The sequence below is a fragment of the Telopea speciosissima genome, chromosome 9 (genome assembly GCF_018873765.1).
Source record: "Telopea speciosissima isolate NSW1024214 ecotype Mountain lineage chromosome 9, Tspe_v1, whole genome shotgun sequence".
NCBI classification, from domain to species: Eukaryota; Viridiplantae; Streptophyta; class Magnoliopsida; order Proteales; family Proteaceae; genus Telopea; species Telopea speciosissima.
This window is the reverse complement of record NC_057924.1, coordinates 1,874,255-1,894,759: the sequence shown is the minus strand read 5'-3', so window position 1 is coordinate 1,894,759 and position 20,505 is coordinate 1,874,255. Positions and strand designations below refer to the sequence as shown.

Below are 20,505 nucleotides of genomic sequence, written 5' to 3'. Positions count from 1 at the left end.
GATGTGGGACTAAGTTTGTATCCCCTCATCGATCTCCCAAACCTATTGGTACTAAGTCGTCTTTTGATGAGGATACCTCACCGATCTCCGATGCAAATCGATACTATGTTGTTTTCTTGGGACGTTACACAATATGTTAAGAGTTTGTAAGTATGAGCAAAGAATTTATCAATAAAAAGTATGGGCAAAGGTTTTTCAAAACGCAAGAAGAAAGATTCTTTTAGCAAGGGCTCACATTTTGTTTGAGCATAGAGTATTATGTGAGAGAACATCCTCAATAGTGAGATGGTGTGGAATAGTATCTCTGCTACAGCACATACTTAGTTAAATCACATTTTAAACACTCTTTTTTGCCACCTTGTCTTTTTGCCCTTTTTGTGTTTTCTAAATTGAACACAATGTTAAGGAAGAAAACATGAGTTAGTCTTATACAACAAAACAACAACAACAAACTCAGCCTTATCCTAACTTAATGGGGTCGGCCACATGGATGCAAACAAAAAACAAAATGGAGAAAACAAAAATATATTAAAAAAATTGAGAGAAAAGTAATGGAGAAAGAGATGAGAAAAGACAGGAAAATAATAGATGGAAGATGGAAGATAAATAGAAAGATGAAAGATTTTTTTTTTTTGTGGATGAAATAGGCTGAAAGATGAAAGATAATAATAGCAAAAAAGACATAGCCCAACACGTTAGGATAATCTCAGCTAAATGGGGTCTGCGACATGGATCCTTGCCCTCCAATAGGTTCTGTCCAAATTCATACTTGGGACCAGACCTAGACTATGCATGTCCTTCCTCACCGCTTCTCCTATGGTCATTTTAGGTCTGCCCCTAATTCTTTTAGCCCCTTCAATTGGAATCATATCACTCCTCCTTACTGGGGTGTCCCTAGGTCTCTGTTGAATATGACCATACCACCTAATTAAATGATTCTTTCGGAGCTTGCCATTGATTGGAGCAACTCCCAAGTCCGCTCTTATATGCTCATTCTGTACTTTATCCTTTTTTGTTTTTCCATACATCTAACGTAACATCCTCATCTCTGCTACACAAAGCTTATCAATATGACACTTCTTAATTGCCCAACATTCTGCCCCATACATCATGGTCGGGTGAACAACAGTCCTATAGAACTTTCCTTTAAGTTTTAGAGGAATACGTTAGTCACACAACACTTCGATCGCACCTCTCCACTTCATCCAACCCACTTTAATTCTCTGTGTAACATCATCCTTTATGTCACCTTCTTTATTTATGATTGATCCAGGTATCTAAAATAGTCACTTTGCGGTATCTCTCTTTCCTCAATTCGCACTATATCAGTATCCATAAAGGTGCATGTGACCAAAATTACACCTCATATACTCTATCTTCGTTCTACTAATCCTAAATCCTCTTGTTTCCAAGGTTGGCCTCCAAAGCTAATTTAGAGTTAATCCCTTCTTTTGTCTCATCCACCAAAACGATATCATCAGCAAAGAGCATACACTATGGGACCTCGTCTTGAATGCTCTTGGTTATATCATCCATGATAATTGCGCAAAAAGGTAAGGGTTTAATGCTGAGCCTTGATGTAATACAATCGAAATTGGGAGTTCCTTGTCCTGACCTCCCCCATATCTCACTCTAGTCACCATGCCCTTATACATATCTTTAATGATATCCATATATTTACTTGACACCCCCCTTCACAAGAACATGTTGGATTTTTATTTTTTTTTGGTAAGATAAGAACATGTTGGATTAGATCTCTTGGGACTCGTGCATAGGCTTTTTCCAAGTCGATGAAGAAATATGGAGATCCTTCTTGCTATTTCTATATCTTTCCATAAGCCTCCTCAATAAGTAGATTGCTTCAGTTGTGGATCCACCTATCATAAAGCCAAATTGTTTCATCGAGATAAGAGTCTCTCTTTTCAACCGAGCTTCAATAACCTTCTCCCAAAGTTTCATTGTGTGACTCATTAGCTTTATGCTTCTGTAGTTATTGCAGCTTTGGAAATCACCTTTATTTTTGTAGATCGGAACTACAATTCTTCTCTTCCATTCATCTGCCATCTTCCTTGTGTTCATAATCCTATTTAACAACGAATTAATCTTATAATTGGTGTATATATTGCTTTGTTTTTTTGTCATATTTTTTCTAATCTAATTGTTTAAAATTTGTATAGGTTTTTTTTTTTTTTTTTTTTTGGCCGTTCTGAAAATATTTGACTACTTTGTTTACCATCTCATTCAAATTTTGAGTCATTTTAACTATATCATATCGTACGGTTAAAAAAATTTACAATTTCCATTTTGAATATTCATCGTGGGAATATTTTACCCTAAAGTTATACTGAAAATTTTCATTAAAAAAAAAAAGCTCTTGAAAAATTCAACTTCAAAAAATTTAGGTTAAGGCAAGAGGTTCCACAATTTCAATCCAAAATTTGCAACATTGAAATGTCAATTCGAAAGCTAATGTTTTTTTTTTTTTTGGGTAGAATTCAAAAGCTAATGTTAAACTCACTAATGAGTAAACTGAATTCTTTTTTTTTTTTAACGAAAACAGAAAGAAACTAAGTAAAAAAGAAAAAAGAGAGGGTTCTCAAAGCAAGCGGTATAGGAAGTGCATTAAGGAGATGCAATAAACGGTCTAAAAATACTTCTTAATTCACAACTTTGCTTATAATAAGATTTTCCCTTTCATAATGAACCACATGTTTGCCAGCCACCTCGCATAAGTCATAAGCTCCGAGATGTAAAGGTAGCAGTGGGAGACACCAAAAAAAAATCAAAAACCTATGCAAAGATCCCAAGCCATAATTTAAATTGCTTTTGACCCCACGGATCATTTTCCTTTCTCCTCGCTCACAGAAGCTCATTGCTGGATCCATGGGATCATCTTTGTATTGTCTCACAACTCTCTACCATTGACAATGAAGAGGCCGATGATAAATGAACGCCAAAGCCATATCTATTGCACATGTACCAGTGGTGCCTTTTGTAAAATGACAGCATATGCACAATGAGAATTCAAGAATTACAATTTTCTTTAAAAAAATATTGCTAAAACAACAAATGAGGAAAAATATAAGATTCAACATTTGCTGCAACTTAGGTATACGCTTCATAATTTAGCATTCTTTGTCTGTTTCCCTAGTTGAGACTTGATGATATACAAGGCATCGTTCATTTCATCACATGAGAAATGGCGATACGACGGATCATTTAACACATCATTACTCTTTGTTGACTTTGACTCACTTTTGGCAACAAAACTTGAAATTGAGTTCCCAGCTTCACTTATCTCACTGGAACTTACCAATTCTTGAGTATCCAATTCTTCCCTCAATTTAATACAAACTGAATTGGCTTGATCTGCAAATAAAATTCTTGAAATGGCAGAGCTACAAATCTCTTTGTAAACCTCATACTTGGCAGCATGGGTATGCCCACCTTCTAATAATTTGGAGAGAGGGTGCAAGACTGAGATTGGATCATTATTTCTCTCTAGTGTTTCCTTCAACACAAGGAAACCAGTCACAAATTCTTCCTTGCTGAATTGGATGAATGATGCAGTTTTATCCAAGTAGTAGATGGCGGTAACTGAATCAGGGCCAAATACTTTAGCAATGCACTCCCTCAACTCTCGGGGCTTGAGCTTGGAGGGAAATCCCCAGAATAAAACAATATTTTGGAAAACCACCTCTGGATATCGACGTTTGTTGAAATAGAAACCTGAGGACTCTGGAGTCACCTTCCCACTGCTTAAATCAATAACAGCTCCAATATTCCAGCTGAGATATAGAAGGTTCATGTGCTTCTGAAGCTTCTCATTGTAGGCCAAGACTGTTGATGGGGAATAGAGTTTGAAATCAATACCCATACGACTGCATGCCTGAGCAAACACACATCCAGTCATAAAAGCATCATAACCAGCTTCATGCTTAGCTCCTGAATTCCAGTTAGAGGACCTGTAGGGTGAATTGCTTTTTGAATCAGAAGAACCCACTTCCATAGTTGCAGTCCAATTTACTAGATGGCAAAAAGAAATTGCATTGACTTGCATTTTATGGTAGAACTGAGCTTCACCACTTCTGGAATAACAGTCGAGAGGCACACTACAGGTTCCAAGTTTCTCATGTTCAATCCTAATTGTGTTGGTGCCTTAAGAAATCTCCAACTTGGATAATCCTGTGCATGGAATATAATATAATAGAAACGTGATAGCGAAACAATGCAGCAATAGAGATTTCTGTTCATAAGCTTTAATTGAGCTACCATCATGGCCCAAAATTAAGGGGGACAAGTGTATTTATGTATAGAGAAAATCTTGTTGTAACCAACCTCAACAAGATTGTAACCTTGCCTTTTTGCCCCTTGTCTTATTCTCAAATGTTATTTTAGTCGTGGGTTAAAATGGGTTTTCAAAATAAGTTGAAAGCAACTTATCATTATGTCATTTTCAAAAGCAGTCGTTGTCCATGTGATATGACAAGATTACCCCCCCCCATTATATAACTTTTGGGAATAAGACAAGGGGCAAAAAAATAAGGTTGCAACTTCTAAGTTCACCTACTTGGTGACAACAAGATGCACCCTTATGTATATGGGGTTGATATTCTAATTTTAGTTCTGCAGGTCAGCAGTTGTGTGAGGTCCTAATGTCCTATTAACCCCTTTTATTAGTGCAGGTAGTTTGCTCAAGTAGCAAGCAGATAAGTGACAGCCACCAGGCTCTTTCTCAAGATCAGGTTAAATATGAAATTTAGTAGTCTCATATGATGTAGGCATGTAGCCACCCAGTATAATTTTAATTGAATGTTTTTGGGAGAGGTCTCCAATCTTAGAATATTTTTCTATCTTCTCTCCCGTTTGTTTGCCTTTTAACACTACTTTTCTTCCTATTTTTCTCTAATCTAAATCGAATCCTTGTTTATTCTTCTTAGTATTTCTCAATGTAAATCTGTTCTCAGCTATTCCATTGAATCTGATTGCTTCTCTTTCTCTGAATTCTCAAAACCTTCTTTCTCAGTACCCATGAACTAACTACAAAACATTAACCTCAAACTCTACACAATTGGGTTCTTCAATCAAAAACCTGCTTTTTATCGAAGAAATCTCCACCACCCATCTGATCCCTTTAGTCCTTTACAACCCTTCATATCAAATCTTTAGATACCCAAACATCATTTTGGAACTATTTCTTGAACTTATCAATCCAATGCATGCCTAAGCCTATTTCTTGAATTTATTCATCCATACCCTATTTCAACCTCATGCCAAACATCATTAAAAGAGGGCGTACCCAGTGCATGAGGCTCCCGCCCTGTGGGGTCTGGGGAGGGTCACATTGTACGCAGCCTTACCCCCACTTTGCGGAGAGGCTGTTTCCCAACTCAAACCTGCGAAACAGGGGTAAGGCTGCGTACATCATTCTAAACCCCAAATCAGAACCTACTTTCTCAAATCACACAAAATATATTCCCTACCCTCCTATAAACCCTATATTCAAAATCCAATGATAATCACCATCTAGATCATCCAAATCAAAACCTTACATCTGTTCGACCATTTGCAGTGGATTTGAATGTGTGCCACATGGCAATGACAGCAGAGAAAATTTGAAAAATCATACATATCTTGATACAAATTCAGAGTAAAATGAGAAGAAGACTAAAATAAGTGTTAATAACCTTTAATTCTGATGTGGTTTGATAACTTTCCGGTTTTTATAACCTACTTGACTTGAGTAGTTTTTAAGGGTTGCCCATGGAATCAGGATTAGATGATGCTCTTGGCCTCTTGCTACATATTGTTAATTAAACTGGAGAACAAATAACACTGAAATCTTTTGGAAATAAAAGCAATTGAACTTCAATGGTTGTCAAAGTCTTAATTATCTTGGAAGTTTCACAACTGTAATCAGAAAAATTGCAAAATAAGAATCGATAATAGGACAGGGAACAAACCTCATGTCATCCACTTGAACCTCAACCTTCAGATAGGAGAGATGAGGCAAAGTAGAACCCTTTGCAACACAAGCAATTTCAGGACACAAATGGGCAAAGGCTGAAGATAGTGATGTGCTGTGCTTCTTCATCAAATTCTGAATTGCATTGTTGGTCCTCAAGAGGTGCTTTGTGTCCACAATGTATGGGAACTTTTTATGAAAGGAAGATACAAATTCTTCCACAGCTGAAGGGAGTGGAGCAAAAAATTTGCTATATATGTGTGCAATATCTGTATCAGATAAGTGAATGTCTGAGGAAAGTGCGTGCTAAAGGTACAGATATCTTTACAAGATTGAGAAGATAAAGATACCTAAAAAGCAATTATGACCAATAAGCAACTTCCTTTCTGAGGAAAGAAGGTCAATAACATGTCGAAAGCCAACCGCAGCTTTAATTTTCCTCTCCGCTTCCTTGTGTAACCCATCCTTTACCTCTTGCTGCAGGAAGAGAGAAAGATAAGTTAAGCCTTATAAGGATCAGAAATTCATCTCATACAGCAGTGATCTTTTTCTATATATTCTATGTTACTCCAAAACTTTGAATGGGCATCAAATTGTGTTGGATAATTCCATTTTAAATGCAATTTTTTGTACCAGATACCTCAAAATTCATGCAGATCTGGGTAATATAATCAATACCATCACTTGAAACCCCCTGCCTATTTTTTTGATGAATAACACCCCTGTTTCCCTTTTGATTTGATATTTTCCTATTACCTCGGCTCTAAAATGTCAGTTAACCTGCATTTTTCGTCTTACAAATCATCATTTCCACTTTTAATTCAACAGCTTGCGACTCCTAATGCAAAACCCTAATGAACCGATTGCAGGATTCCCCAAGAAGCTATGTTGCAAGCCTCGCTTCCCAAAGAAAAATTGAAACCAGCAATAAAAAACACGAGATTTAATCAAAGTCACATTGCTGGAACTGATTAACCAGCAGAATTGATGGTAGTATCAGATCTCTTATCACCTTAGTCTGTTTAATGGCTCTATTTTATGCCCCTTTTTAATTGAATTCCAACCAACAGAATTTTCTGCAATCCTGTTCAAGATTGAGTTCCAAGCTTCCACTAAACCATAATATTTTATCAACTAAACCTAATATTTTATCAAGCTAAGCTTTGTATTACATAGAGACCTTTCCCAGCACTTTCCCTTAATCTCAACCCGTAACCTAGTATTTTTCTTTCTTTTTGATATCCTGAATCCAAACTCTATTCTAGTTAGCCAATAACCTCTTTTGGCTCTTGTCTGCACCAAATTAGTATTAGAGCTTTTGTAGTATATCTATTTAATGGCTACCTCTTTGCCATCGAAGTTCCACTAAATTTTCCATCCCAGTTTGGGAAATTGCAATAGTTTACTTAGCACATATAAATGCCTTCTCAGGAATATCAAATAAAGCCTTTGGAAATTCCATTTTGAAATGGATGGTTTTGATAACATAATAAATCATAGACATTAGTTTCTTACCATAAGCAGGTGTTTATCATCCTCAGAGTCTGTGTAAACAACAAGTTTTTGTTCAACGAAATCTTCACCATACACACATACATAAGCAAGATCTTTGAATTGTTGTCGTATGACCTGCACGTTTCCAGTTCCATATATTAGCAACACCCACAATCCAGTACCTTCAATGTGTATAGAATCCAAAACACACACGCACATCAGAGAGAGAGAGAGAGAGAGAGATTAGCGGTTCTCAAGAAGAAAGTAACAGCTTCATTCTGCACAGAATCCTAAAACAAACATGTCACTTGTGTGTGTGTGTGTGTGTGTGTGAGTGTGTGTGTGTGAGAGAGAGAGAGAGAGTCCAAGAAAAATGATCTGCTGATTTTACATTTTGGAACAAGCTTCTTAAGCATCAAAAAGTGCATGGAAGTATCTTGGGTGCACCGCACTGAAGAAATTAATTAGACAAAATAGTTTGAGTGGAGGATCCTGCATGTTTTTCTCAATATTTATTTGAACACCTAACAAGAATTACGAAAGAGATTCTAATAGCTCGGAAAAGTGACCCGATGATTAAAAATCACCTGACCAAGCTCCTTGATTGCATATAAACTCACCATTCACCTACTTTTAGCTCCTGATCCTGTGAATGATGACACTGGGGCAGGGAAGGTTTTGCCAAAACCATATCCAACCCCCTTAATACATTGATCAACCAGGATCCACCCCACAGAACATGCACGGGGCTTTACCAATTACAAGGCAACCATGGCAGGCAGGGAGTGAACCTTGGGTAATTTCAAACACAGAACCCACTCTAACCAAATCTTGGTCATACCAAACCCAAACAATTAATGGCAAGCTGCAGTGGAGCACGCTTTAACCCACCCCATTGCGATCCCTAAACCCAAGACACATGACATACTGACATGTTATTGGGCTCCAAATTAAAGATACTCCCCATGGACTTTGCAGAAAGCGTCATGAAACATCCCAAGGGATAGTTTCGTCATCCAAAATACAATTATCAACTTGGAAACTGTTTAATTGCTTAATTCTTTAAACGAGATCAATATGACAATAAGAATATAGATTGTTTATTTTATTGATTAAAATGAATAAAAAACTGAAAATAATTCATAAGCAAAAACTCCACGAAATTCTATTTGTGTACACATTTCTAACATCCAACTACTTTACTTTCACACCACAAAAGTACAAACTACAGTAAAAAAAGTATTACCACAATTCTGCTGTATACACAACATTTCTAATAGTAATTTACTTTATTTCACAGCATGAATGTATACTTAGTAAAACAAAGTAGTTGGATGTTTGTGTACACATTTCTAACATCCAACTACTTTACTTTCCCACCACAAAAGTACAAACTAAAAACAGTAAAACAATATTACCACAAAAAAATTCTGTTGTATACACGACATTTCGAACAGTAATTTACTTTATTTCACAGCATGAATGTATACATAGTAAACCAAAACAACATTACCAGCTGTATCAATCTCATTTGATGAGAAGTGAACCCCTTCAGTGTAAGAGCTGGACGCATCTTGAAGAAAACAGTTTGAAATTTTTGTTTCGAGTCATTTGAGTTCCCCTCAAACTGAGACCCCACATTTGTATTCCGCAACAACCCATCACGCCATTCTCTAAATCTGTTCTTTACCCGCTCAGTGAAAAGAACATCCACTGTACTAATCAATGGTATATCTCTGACTTCTTTAGATAAGTCATCCTCATATTCCAAATTGAAGTGACGCCACGCTTCAGCTTCTTGTGTTCTGGATAAATAAGAAATTCCTGGGATTACCCAAGAGTGTAAATTCCCGAAAAACCTATATTAAATAAACAACAATGTGAAATAGGACACAACAACAGAAGTAAACTTGTAGACTACCAACCGTATATTACAGGACTGGACTGCTTAAGAGAGCAGAAACTAGCAACCCACCATAATGCTCTCCTGGTAGTTCTACCAAACAACAATATTTTACTAGAGCATATGGTCCTAATTATCTGACAATGAACGTTAAACTACACACTGACAACAATTTTTCAGCACCCAAAAGCATGCATCGATCGGTACCTAGGGTTGGGGTAATAGACAATGACGATATATTCAAGCATATAGGCATATGATTATGTTCCAACATGGCAGATTTGACATAACAGGAAAAGAAAAAGATCAGGTACTCATTTGAAGTGCACACTCAGCATTAGCAGATGTTTCAAAGCACAAACCAATAGCATGCATAATTAAAGGCCCATGATATACCCACCCACTCACACACGAAGGAAGGAGGAAACAAAAAAAGAAAAACCTCATCACTGTAAATTGTAACTAAAACTAAAGAATAACCTAATTTTGATGAGCCCATCAAATACCTGCTCCCCATTATCCAGGTCCATCAAACCATCCAAAACGAAAACTAAGCAAGCAGGAGGAAAAACGAACCTTCATGGATGCAAGCATTGAAATCAAATTGATATTTGGCCAAGAAGTCAATAGAGGTTGTCTGGCAAAGGAACTCATAAGATGGGCCATCGAAAGGAAGCTCTTTGCGAGGAAATACATAGAAATTGTGCCTGTTTGAAGACAGGATCCATGTTATTATCATATTCACAAGTCCTAAAGTTCAGAAAGCTTGTAAGAACACGGTCCAATACAACAATATTCTCCACAGCAATAAGATTACATATACAGAAACAAGTAAACAACAACAGTTAGAACGGAGGGATTAAAAACGTGAACCGAAATGAAGGACAGAACAACTTTTGTTCAAACCAGCATAATTTATCCACCAGCTAGCTCGAAAAGGTACACCGTTATCCAGAAACAGGAATCCTTTTGCACATGAAAGGATAGGTCTTCCTTTTTCTTCTTGGGTTTAGCATAAAAATGCCAGAAAAAAGTATAATACTAACTCAAAAACGAAACTTAATCTACTCAACATCTAAGTTCCTTCTTGGTTGCATTTCCTTTTCAGACAAGAAGTAGCATGAACTGACTGAATTCAAAATTTTCCTTCATTTTGGAGGTGTTGGCAAGTCTCACAAGACAGTATATCAAAATCACGGAAAAATACAAAAAAAGGACTCACGGATGAGCAACGAAAGATTCCTTGGAAGCATCCCAGCGGAAGGGGCATACGCCGAACTGAACGACGGCAAATTTCTCGGCAGAGTCCTTCACTTTGAGATACCGAACATCGTAGCGGTCGAACTCGAAAGATTCTCGCCATGGAGCGCTCGTGACTCCGGTCATCTCGAGATCAATGGAGACAAAATCGGCGTCGCGAACATGGCCTCGGAGATCTTCGAGGGCTGAATCGAAATTGGTCTTTGTCACTTTCTTCAAAGAGAAGGTCGACGTTGCAGAGCAGAATGACCTACAGGTGAAAGAAGTCCCATGGCGGACTAAAGCTGACGCTCTTCCTATAGGTACTTTCTTCATTTTTCGGCTCAAGCTCTGGTTGCCGTTGTCCCCCTTTGAGACCTGAGAGTCTGAGACGGGGCAAAGGACAAGCCTGTGTGCTCACTGTCGGGTAATTTCCTGCTCCCAACGCTACCAGTAGTGCTAATAGGGTGCGTTTCACTGTGTTTGTGTGCCATAGGCTGTGTTTGGTATGCATTTCTAACATAGAATGAGCAAGATAACTCGTTCCATAATGGATTGCATTATAACATCCATGAACGATAATGCAGATCAAACAAATTTTTTTTCTTTCCTGTTTTAGGGTTTGGTCTCAAAAAGTTTTGTCAACCTATAATACATTCCAATAATGCATATCAAACATAATTTAAAAATTAAATGCTTTTTAAATTTTATTTTTTTTTTAAAAAAAACCCTGCACAGCCAGACAGGGAAAAAAAAACGGTTCCTTAAACTATTGAGTAGGGCACAGAGCACTCTCTCTCACACACACATGTGAAATGACTTTGTTGTCTTCCGCATAATGATAGTATTTTGTTACACCTCGCACTCCCCTATGTCATTTGCTTAGAGAACCATCTCCCTTAACAGAAATACATGTTTTAACATTCTAACTCAGTTGGAAAACTATGTTTTTTTTCACTCAACTCATCATTTTCAAAACTTGGAGATTTGAGTGAGTCCAGTTTTTTTGTCTTATATTTTTAATATCTTCATTTTTTCTCTCTCTTCAAGTGAGGAGGGGTTGAGGCTTTGGTTACTTCCTAGGTGAGAAGAAGAAAAAAAGGAGAGTTAGTGAGTTTCACATGACTCGGGCTAACAAATCAAATCAATGAAAACTAAGACTGACTCAGACGTGGTCTGGTCATTTCTAAACCTAGATGACCCTAGTTAAAGTATTGATAGCAATCAATCGCGGCTTTGATATTGTGAACTAGGTACTTACCAAAGGACAAAATTTTCCTGCTACATGTAATTGGGAGGCGTTGAATCCCACCTCAATGAAAAGAGGTATTTTGAAAAATGACTGAGTTTTCCTCTCCCCATTTATCGCAGATGTGAGATACATGGGAAAAGGAATTACGACAGCATTTTTGGAACATCACTAAATTCCTAGGATGGATTTGTGAATCGTCATTATGAGTGGAGGAAAACTTTCTCCTTTAAAAAATACTAAAATTTAAAACGGTAAAGTACATGTACTCCCTATAATGCACCAAATATTCCTCGTACCCGCCTAAGCTTCTGATAAGTCCACATACCACCCCTCAATATTCCACATACCACCCCTGCTTAACCCCTGATGCCATTTAAGTCCACACCAGTATTAAATGCTATAAAATGATCAAACTACCATTTCTTCTATATTTTTTAAAATTTGAAAAGACCTAATTATCCTGGTCTATTTGCTAAAATTTGAAAAGACTAAAATGCCCTTATTTTCCCCAAATCATCATCTTCTTTTACGTACCCACCACCACTATTCTTAGAGAGCTAATGTACGCACTACGTAAATCGTACTTTGAAATCTCCCAAATAATAAAATTTCAAAAACAAAAAAAAAAAAGCAGCTTTGGAGGAACAAGTTCAGAATTCAGAAAGGAATCCCACGGAATCGGAGACTGTGAAAAGGGGGAAGGAGGAAGAAAAGGGCACCCGATTGATCAGGGAAAATATGCAGAAAGGGATTAGAATTGGACGATTGGTGTCTCTGGTGATTTGTTTTCTCGGAGTAACAGATCTCTCGTTTTCTCCTTCGTCTTTTGATAAAGATTTTGCTGGATTTCTTCCTTTTCAATTTCACTTTACATATCTACTTTGTTTTAAAGCGAAAACAATGAAATTGAAGTTACACTGGCTGCATGTACAGGAGAGAGAGATGTATCCAGATCCGAAACCCTAGAACAGAAACCAAACGATAGGATTGCTGGAAAGCTGACAGAGAGCAGAATCGTAGAAAGATCAGAAAAGGAAAAGAGGAGGAAAAACGGCAGTTCTAAATCAGAGTAGTAGAATACTTGTATTTGAAGAAAAAAAAATCAGTAACAGGGTTGAACAAAAAGGAAAAGGGGTTGGGTGGGAAATGCAGATGAGGGAATGGGGTTAATTGTTTTTTCATTTTGCGTGTTTCACAGGGCTCTCAGTGAGTCAGTGTATTGACTAGGTCTTTGTGAATTGTGGGTAAGGGACACATGGAAAATTATCACCTCCAGTTTGCTGACCGGCCCAGTTCCCCAGGTCCTCTAATAGGGGGATGGTGGACCCCACCCGGGCAGGGTGTTTGGGCATGGGTAGAGAGGTCATTTCAGTCCTCCTTTGTTAGAGGAACTGGGGAACTGGGCGGTCAGCAAACCGGAGGTGATAAAGATCCAGGGACACATTGGGGGGTGGGGAGGAAGAAACAAGATGTGGTTAACTGACGTGTTCCATTGAAGACTGAATTATTATTGAGGGTAGGGTTCTATATTGTCCTTTTGGTGACCAGAACTTGGCAATATGAAATGAGTTGTGATCTGCAAATTTTGATTGTAGTTCAGAGTACCAGATTCCTCTGCTTCGTTGTTAGTTCGTTCGTTGATGGTGTTAATGGTGGGTGGCGTTGGTAGTGGTGGTGGTGGTGATGATGGTGATGGCGGTGGTGGTGGACCGATAGTGGTGGGTATGTAAAAGAAGATGATGATTTAGGAAAGATGAGGGCATTTTGATCTTTTCAAAATTTAGCAAATAGGTCAGGGCAATTAGATCTTTTCAAAATTTAGAAAGGATAGTTTGCTAATTTTTATGCATTTAATACCTGGTGTTGATTTAAATGGCATTAGCGGGTAAAACAGGGGTGGTACGTAAAATATTGAGAGGTGGTACGTGAACGTATCAAAAGCTTAGAGGGTTCGAGGAATATTGAGTGCATTACAGGGGTACGCGTACTTAACCCAATTTAAAAGGCTGTTTGCCAAACCCATATGGGAAGGGGATTTTTCAATGTCGGCCCACTCGATTACGGCCCGGTTGCGGGGAAAAAAGTTCCGAAGGATTAATTAATGTACGTGCATGTTCAAGCAGCCGAACGAGATTGCTGTTTAGAGGAGAGAGTAGAGAGTAGAGACCATCCAGTATTTGAGGTTTTAGGGGCACATTCAAGTATCCAACAGTCCAACATTATAATGGGTAGTGCAGCACTCGCAGACTTGCAGTGTCAAACCCCCCAACGCCAGCGCATGCTCTCAAATCTTGAAGCAAGGTGCTCTCGGGGAGCGAAGCGTCCGCACTCTCCATGTCTCGTACTGTGCTTCTTCAATCGTCTGTGACTCTTCACAGTTGAAAGTTAGCAGCGAATGAGAATATACCAAAACCCATGTTTCCAATTCCCCTCAAAGCGTCAATGGATTTGTCTACCAAAGTTGCAGTGTTTACAGACACAAACCTAGGAACCCACCTAGTCCTGGCTGTCTCGCCGGACATAACAGCTGGTGATCTCAAAAGTAAGAAAAATAGGGTCTTTCTCCTTCATATTGTCGCTTTAATAACTAAGAAAAATCGTCTCTCTCTCTCTCTCTCTCTTGTTCGTGTTGTCGATTCAGTAATCTTTTTTGTATTTCATCATCTTTTGTTACCTTAATTCTTAATTTTGGCTCCTCTTTTTCGTTTTCTTTTTAAATAAAACTTACCGACAATTTCCCGGGTGCTAATCCATTAATTATATATTAGGAAGATGCATTTTTTGAATTTGCCCCCATTTCATTGTATTAGCATTGCCTTCCTCTGGTTCCTGCAGAATGCAAACCATGTTTTTTAGGGGCTTTTATTTGTGACATTGCAAATGACTCCCACAGGCACTCAAGCAATTATGATCAATCAATTCACTCAGAAATTTTGTTGATGCTTTTGCCCAGTAACTTGTTTTCAATTATATGTATCTTTTAACTATCCACAGGAAACATTGGAATGCTAACTTAGCAGATATATATCGTGTGGAAGTGCCAACTCGAAGCAGTTGGGGCTTTCTTCTCTGTTTTTCTTTCCTTCCCCCCCACCCCCTTTCCTTCTTTTGTGTGGATTGTGGATTCAGTTCCATGCAGTTGGGATAGGGCGTTTAAAGCTCTAACTGTAACCATCTCAATTAAAATAACCCATTGACAAAAAAATTATTTCTTCTTTTCTTCTCTTCTATGCATTGGTCAGGACCTTCCATTTAACAAGATGTATTAGAACCTTTTGGTATCCTTGGACGATAATCAACCTATTCAAATTGATCTAACTGTAAGATTGTATTTTTGTGCTTTTAGATGGTCAGAATACATTCAGTCAATGGTATGGCCATTGAATTGTCATGATGTTTCCCTTCTAATCGCGTGACAGGCATTCATCATCTGCTCCATAATTTTTTCCTCTTTTCTTTTTCTTCGTTGTCTTGTGTCACCAAATATTATTTTCTTTCCTTAAAGGATACTTTTTTTAATCTCAATGAACTTTAAAATGCCTTCCTGATACTCTTTTTTCTGGGGAAGTAACCAGAGTGATGATCGTTTAACAGGAGAAATTGGGAAGGAGCATCACACTTGTTTCCCAAAGTTTGGAGAGATCAAAGTTAATGCATTAATGGTACAATAATTACAGTGTTTTGATATTTTAGAATTCAAATTTGATTAACGGGTACCATTTCTGCTATTTCCTATAATATTTCTACTGCATGGACCTCATTTTGTCTTGGATTCATATAGGTCAAAAGAAAATCATATTTCTACCACCTACCCAACTTTGTCCCTATAAAGAATGCCTATCAAGGATTGAGAGGAACTTGGTTTCTTCATGTGGAAGCAAGTCCTAGGAATAATTTTGATCAGCCATGTTCATTGCAAGGTTTGGTTGCTGAACAAAGTGACTCTGTTCATAACGGTAACAATTTAACTAGATCTCAGAAACCTGAAGAGCATGTTAAATTGGATTACGATAGCGTGAAAAACAATTCTAGAAAAAGGAAAGAAAGATTCCAGCAACTTGATAAGTCTGCAGAAGAACTGCCGTCTGCTTGTAATACAAGGGAAGGGAAAAACAAGAGATTAAAAGAAAAGCACAGAAACAATTTTAAGGGAAAGGATGAAGGATTTCTTGGTGGAATGGACAGTCATGGTTTTTCTTCCAGGGAGAGGTTGGGTCATGTCGGAGAGAATGAAGTGGACTGTAGAGAAGATGAATGGTCTTCGTGGACAATTATTGAGGGCACCCACAGTCAGAGCTCATCTGAGGTAGTATCAGTGACAGGTATCATTACAAAATATTTTTCAATGTTTGATGAGGTGAACCAATTTGACCCTCCTTCAAGGTATGGAGTTTGTAATGACGTTGTGGCCTGTGAAGCCGATCAAATTTACCTAGATGAATCACTGAAATCCAAAACAGATGAGGAATGCACTAAATTGCAAGTTGGCAACAGGCTTCCATATGCAGCCAAGACACCATCTAGAATGTGTCTTTCTTCGTGTGGCAACCCAAGTCCTGGAACTTCAAGGAGTAAGCTTGGAACAGCAGAAGTAGGGGAACGTTTTGTCTTGGCAGCCAATAATCTCAGTATTGCTGTGAGGAAGAATGAACCTACAATCTCTATCTGCCAATCAAAAGGTAGAAAGACACTACCACTCATCTCATCTTCCCTTGTTGCAAGTAATATCAATAGCTTTGAGATCAGTGATAGTGATAACTGAGATAATTCACTTAATTGTCTAGATGACTTCTGCAAACCTGCCAAAATGCACAGCTGCTTATGTCACCATCATAGAAAGGGGTATCATCCGGCATTGAGTGATGCCAAATTGTCCAGCTGGTCTTGCCACTATCATACAAGGGTGTTTCATCTAGCATGAAATGATCTTACCTTACATAATTGAGGCTGTAACCTGATTTTACAAGTTTATGATGTTTACCAACCTGAGCCAGCCATTCAGACTGTTAGGAACCTGCCACATTGGGCAGATGCTCATTTGCCCACTATACAGAGGGGGTGTTGTCCAGAAATCCAAGAACTTTATCTAAGATATTCAAGGCTAACACTAACCTGATCAAACAATCTTTACCATGTGATCTATGAATTGCCTTCTTGACCTTTGGCCTTTTCTTCTAACATATTTATTCACTATTGAATGGGTTTCTCTCTATGTCCTAAAAGATTCGCATTCACAATCTGGTCTGCATGGACTGCCTTTCTGTGACAAAATATGAACTTAAAGGAAGCAACATGGCAAGGAACTTCACTTGGAGACATTCTGAGAGGTGATTGAGCTTGTATGTTATCTGGCTGAAGAAGGGGTTAGCAGGATATTCTTTGTGACTGGATGCTTTCTATCCCTAATGCAGTCTCTCTCTACCGTTTTCTGTTACACTTTTGAGTTTCTTCACTATTCATTTTGGTTCTCAATGCTTCTGAATGGTGTCGCCATGTATCATCAACTAGGGAAAAGGAATTCAGCGAAAGGGCAGATTTAGGTATGTTTCTGCTCTAAATTATTTCTTTACATTTGATTAGATGTTTTTATGGTGAGGATTATTCTTCATTGTTCTGTTGAATTGATTGGTTGGTTGCTGTAAAGTTACTATTACAAAATTTTGCTCAGTGATTTTATAGTGTTTGGCAAACTATGTCGTGCAAGCTGGGTAAGATAGTTCCTGGTCTAAAACATGCCTTTGAAGTTCACAAAATGGTTTCATTGTTAAAGCCGTATCAATGTTTCGTTTCATTGAATTAGATGGTTGAATACTGTAATCTTCTTATCTGCAAATGTTACATATTGAAGCATTGGAAGACACTGGTAGAATTCACAGTAGGTCTTGCATCTCTAAAGTGCAATCTGAGGAGAGTGTAAATTAAGGGAGGGTTCAGGTCTGACCCCATTTCTTCTCTTTTCTTTTTTGTCTAACAGGATTCTTTTGATTGGAATTTCTGCCTGCCTCGAATTAGAGTATTGGGGTCTTTTAGAGGTTGGTATAAGGAAAGTGGGTCTGTGATCGGAACCTGCACTGCTTTTGCCTGTATTCATGCCTAACTTTGCAGATGGTTCACATGCCTTCCAAAGACGTGAACAGAACATGAAAATGAAGAGGCATGAAGGATCCTTTGATCCTCTCCCATACAAACAGAAGTAATGAATCTCCTAACACACCACCAAAATAATGAAAGCTGTCATCCTTGGTATAACAACTCCTATCTCACATGATATTGTTTGATAAAGTGAAGGAGGGTGAAAAAATGGCCTGCGCCAGTAGGCCTGATCTGAACCGACTGATTGAAGCCTGAGACTGGCCCGATCAATTCATAAACGTGAAGGATTCAAGTACCGACAGATTAATAATTAGGTGTTCCTGGTACAAGGTAATGGTTTGGCAGTACTCCGGCCAAAAACTATGATCGATTGATAATAGATTATAGCCTGTTTATTGCTCGATTAGGCCTGATTATAATCCAATTACAGTGAGAGCCTGATTATGGATCAGCAACTGACTAACCGAATAGAAACGTATTATGAGGCCTGATTACTTAAACAGGCAAAAACAGTGCAAAGTCTTAAATTAGTGGGGGACTGATTAAGTTCGACGGGGCCCAACCGGTTGACACCCTTCTCCTGCGTTGCAGATGATTATGTTGAGGACGATGATTCTAACAGAGGCAATTGAGTGGGTTCTGGTGGGTAGCTAAACTTCCCGGACAATATGTCATTCCAACCTGAACTCTTCGGATCTAAAAATGGGAAGATGGGTATGCTCTGGCCGAGCCCATTTATAATCAATAAGGTTGGGGGGGGGGGGGGGGGGAGGGTGATGCCAACCAGCTCCACTTATGGCTGCTTTAGTAAGATATATTAAGGTCATTCAGACTCAGCTCCATTGCCAACCAATCATGTACAAAACCTATCTACACTTTAGTGCATTTCTTCCAATCTTGAATGGGCCACTCTTTAAAGATATTATATCATTCAAAATGAGTTCCATTACCAACTAGGCAAGCAACAACTCTCCCCCCCCCCCCCCCTCATGCTAAATTGTGATTATATTTCATCCAGATTTACTAGCTTAGTACTCCCTCTTGATGGGTGTGAGAGTTGATTTTGTCATTTAGTATCTCTTGAAGCTATATTTGTTGCAACGAAAAATGAATAGAAGTGAAAAACAAAGGAGCATAAAATATTAATTTTGGAGTGAATCAGAATAAGAAAAATAATTTTGATTCATTATTTTATGCCCACAAGAGGGTAGACTTCAGCACAACGGTAAGGTTGCTCCATTGCAACATATTGGTCACTAGTTCGAGTTAGGAAATAGTTTCTCCAAGAAACGAGGGGTAAGGCTGCATAACATTATGACTCTCCTAGACCCCACAGTGGAGGGAGCCTTGTGCACTGATTTTTTGTCAAAACACATAAATGGGTCAGGACCTATTTGTGGTTTTTGAGTTTTTGTAATTTTTTTTAAAGTAGAAATAAGCTCCATAGATGATACCAAAGACAACCAAAAACGTTTTTTTGAACAAAAATAAAAACTACAAATGACACCAAAGAAGCCTTAAGTAAACTATTCTTTTATTTTATACTCGGAGACCTAAAAAGGAAAAAATAAAACTAAAAATCTTTCCCTATTTAATTTTACTTTTGGGGCATTGGACAACAAAGCAAAATGCATCTTTGTTCAGGTCTATAGGTCTCCCAAAATAATATATTAGTAAATAGTAAAAAAAATCAATATTACGACTACATTATGTTTTTTAGGCTTATCAATTCCTATGAATTTTAATCTAAAAAATTTGTATTGCACTATTGTTCACTACACTTGCCACATGGCAGTTCGGTTAAACAAAAAATAAATACATATGGCAAAACAAATGCAAGGAATACAAAATTTTGCTAAATTGCCATGAAGCAAAGTATCATAACCAATATTTGAGCCACATGGAAAGGTTGGGTGTAAAATTTGAACCATCGGGTAGATTAGGATTTGCAGTCCAATATTGATTGGCCACATGTCAAATTTAGTAGTATAACTCAACCTTACAATCTACTTGAATTGATGTCTTCCTCGCGTATTTCCTAAAGTTATTAAGTTTTACTTCTACATTAACTCAAAATGGGGAAAATGATTTAGATATTGTGATTTGGGGGGGGGGGGGTAAACAGATATTGTGATTGTTAGATCTATAGAAAATGCACTTGATAAACCCTCAAACATATTGATATTTAACAATCTTATGGATCCATTCTTTATGTGGTTCTTTCCCTTATTCAAATAAATAAAAAAAAACAAGATAAGATATAAAATGATTTAAGTTTTATTGCCAAAAAAAAAAAAAAAAAAGTACATGATAATAAGGGTTAGAGATGAATAGATGGCCACTTAATTCTAGCTCTAGGGTCTCTTGAGAACTCATCTCATTACAAGAGAATTTCAAACTCAAATAAGATCTCACTCACCAACTAGAATTTACAATGAAAATGCATTTTTATTTTTCTTTAAAAGCCAAAAGAAGAAGAATAGTAGCCATTGAAATAGAAATTTTATTAACTTTCTTAAAGAAATAAAAAAAAAATAGAGCAATTTAAAATTTTCCTAG

General features: G+C 37.7%; 2 protein-coding genes and 1 long non-coding RNA gene across 4 annotated transcripts; 2 read left to right on the top strand and 1 right to left on the bottom strand.

The window, feature by feature from the left end:
• Positions 1-3,083: 3,083 nt before the first annotated feature.
• LOC122641129 (poly(A)-specific ribonuclease PARN) lies at positions 3,084-10,979 on the bottom strand. The gene is made up of 7 exons (XM_043834457.1): positions 10,585-10,979; positions 9,939-10,069; positions 8,973-9,283; positions 7,481-7,594; positions 6,316-6,442; positions 5,964-6,234; positions 3,084-3,965 (listed from the first exon to the last, which is right to left on the bottom strand). Exons 1-7 carry the CDS (start codon positions 10,935-10,937, stop codon positions 3,119-3,121), a joined length of 2,154 nt encoding a protein of 717 aa, XP_043690392.1. The 5' UTR covers positions 10,938-10,979; the 3' UTR covers positions 3,084-3,118.
• Positions 10,980-12,975: 1,996 nt separating this feature from the next.
• Positions 12,976-13,377, top strand: LOC122641135. Its single transcript, XR_006329812.1, has 2 exons — positions 12,976-13,097; positions 13,284-13,377. It is a non-coding gene; the product is annotated as an uncharacterized LOC122641135 (long non-coding RNA).
• An 848-nt stretch (positions 13,378-14,225) lies between these two features.
• On the top strand, positions 14,226-17,071 carry LOC122641131. Of its 2 annotated transcripts, none has more exons than XM_043834460.1 (3): positions 14,226-14,383; positions 15,448-15,515; positions 15,635-17,071. In XM_043834460.1, the coding sequence occupies exons 1-3, from the start codon at positions 14,269-14,271 to the stop codon at positions 16,613-16,615; spliced, it is 1,164 nt and encodes a 387-aa protein (XP_043690395.1). In that variant the 5' UTR covers positions 14,226-14,268; the 3' UTR covers positions 16,616-17,071. The 2 variants fall into 2 exon arrangements, with proteins under 2 accessions (XP_043690395.1, XP_043690394.1); XM_043834459.1 differs by having other exon boundaries at positions 14,226-14,395.
• Positions 17,072-20,505: the final 3,434 nt, after the last annotated feature.

Coding starts and splice junctions, on each gene's coding strand:
- LOC122641131 (XM_043834459.1), top strand. CDS start 14,269: ATGTTTCCAATTCCCCTCAAAGCGTCAATGGATTTGTCTACCAAAGTT. Junction 14,396..15,447: donor AACAGCTGGTGATCTCAAAA/GTAAGAAAAATA, acceptor ATCGTTTAACAG/GAGAAATTGGGAAGGAGCAT. Junction 15,516..15,634: donor TCAAAGTTAATGCATTAATG/GTACAATAATTA, acceptor GGATTCATATAG/GTCAAAAGAAAATCATATTT.
- LOC122641129 (XM_043834457.1), bottom strand. CDS start 10,937: ATGAAGAAAGTACCTATAGGAAGAGCGTCAGCTTTAGTCCGCCATGGG. Junction 9,284..9,938: donor CAATGCTTGCATCCATGAAG/GTTCGTTTTTCC, acceptor GGGTAATCCCAG/GAATTTCTTATTTATCCAGA. Junction 6,443..7,480: donor ATGATAAACACCTGCTTATG/GTAAGAAACTAA, acceptor CTCTTCCTGCAG/CAAGAGGTAAAGGATGGGTT.